This window comes from Bradysia coprophila, unplaced genomic scaffold, assembly GCF_014529535.1.
Source record: "Bradysia coprophila strain Holo2 unplaced genomic scaffold, BU_Bcop_v1 contig_583, whole genome shotgun sequence".
Lineage (NCBI taxonomy): Eukaryota > Metazoa > Arthropoda > Insecta > Diptera > Sciaridae > Bradysia > Bradysia coprophila.
In genome coordinates, this window is record NW_023503823.1 from 1,618,996 (window position 1) to 1,620,249 (window position 1,254).

General features: G+C 39.1%; 1 protein-coding gene across 1 annotated transcript; it reads right to left on the bottom strand.

Annotated features, from left to right (window-relative positions):
• Positions 1-533: 533 nt before the first annotated feature.
• LOC119083234 lies at positions 534-1,172 on the bottom strand. The gene has a single exon (XM_037192894.1). The coding sequence runs from the start codon at positions 1,170-1,172 to the stop codon at positions 534-536; it is 639 nt and encodes a 212-aa protein (XP_037048789.1).
• Between the last annotated feature and the right edge of the window lie 82 nt (positions 1,173-1,254).

Consider the following 1,254-nt stretch of genomic DNA (forward strand, 5'->3'; position numbering starts at 1 on the left):
TTTTATTCGTTTCGTTACCGTGATTCTCAGAATAACATTTAAACGAAAGAATTTAATATTTCTGTGGACTCAGTCACTTATTTTGTTGAGCAATAAAACTGTAACTGCGTGTCCAGATTGTCCGTAATATTACCAATAAAAAATACGGATGTTATTACGTCCAGAGTACGATGGAAAATTGAAATCACGATCTCTTTTATTTGGATTTTGTTACGTTCTCAAAGATGAGAATTAATGTAATGAGACAAAATGAATATGCCATTGACAATAGTGATGCGACTCAGTCTGTGTTAAGTTTTGTCCGGCTAGCTACCAGCTAGACTTCTAATTGTGCGATTTTGGGCGTTAAAACTGGTGAATAAAAGGCTTACACGTCTGTTCGCTTTGAATTGCTTTTTATTACAAAGATATTTTCATAGACTTCTCGATTAGGTTTTATACAAAAGGCAAACTTGGATCATATTGAAATGAATTAAGCTTGGAGTTACAACATCCTCCCACCTTTTTTATCTACATAAAAAACCCCAACAAATTTAAGTAAATCGAATCGGAGCTTTTACTTTTCGACCAAACCGCGTGACCTTGTCCGATTTCTTATCCAAGTTTTCTTCCATGACCTCCTGATCGACAGCAACACATTTCTTCTTTACTCTCATCCGATTTTTAACAGTTGGTTCCGGTATCTCTGGTGTCTTCACTTCTTTGGCTCGTGTTCTGACTTCGCTATCCACTTGAATAGTGGAATCGTTACCAACTTCCATTGGAATCAGTCGTTGCAAAGCTCTTGTCAGTTCTCCATTCATAGTTTTGACCTTCGCCACCCGGATTTTGCCATCTGTGCCTTCAATCAATTCGGTAATGCGTGCCATTGGCCATTCAAGCCGCTTTTTGTCTTCGCTAGCGATGAGGACGACTTCACCCAATTGGAACGCATAATTGTCTTGTGGATTCGTTCGTTGTACCAATTGTCCTAAGTACTCGCTTCGAAAACGATCTCGGAGTTCTTTCTTCAACTGCCCTAAATGTCTTAGCTTTTCACGTAGGCGGCTTCCAGTTATTACCTCAATCTCCGGAAACTCTGATTGTTCGATATCACACAAAAATGCTGCTGGAGTCAACGGAACCAAATCATCTGGATCATCTGAGACGTAAGTCAACGGTCGACCATTCATTAACGACTCCACATAACAAATTGACGTGTCTAATTCGGTTTTTGTTAATTTGTTGTGTCCCAACAGTTTTCGTAGAACTCTT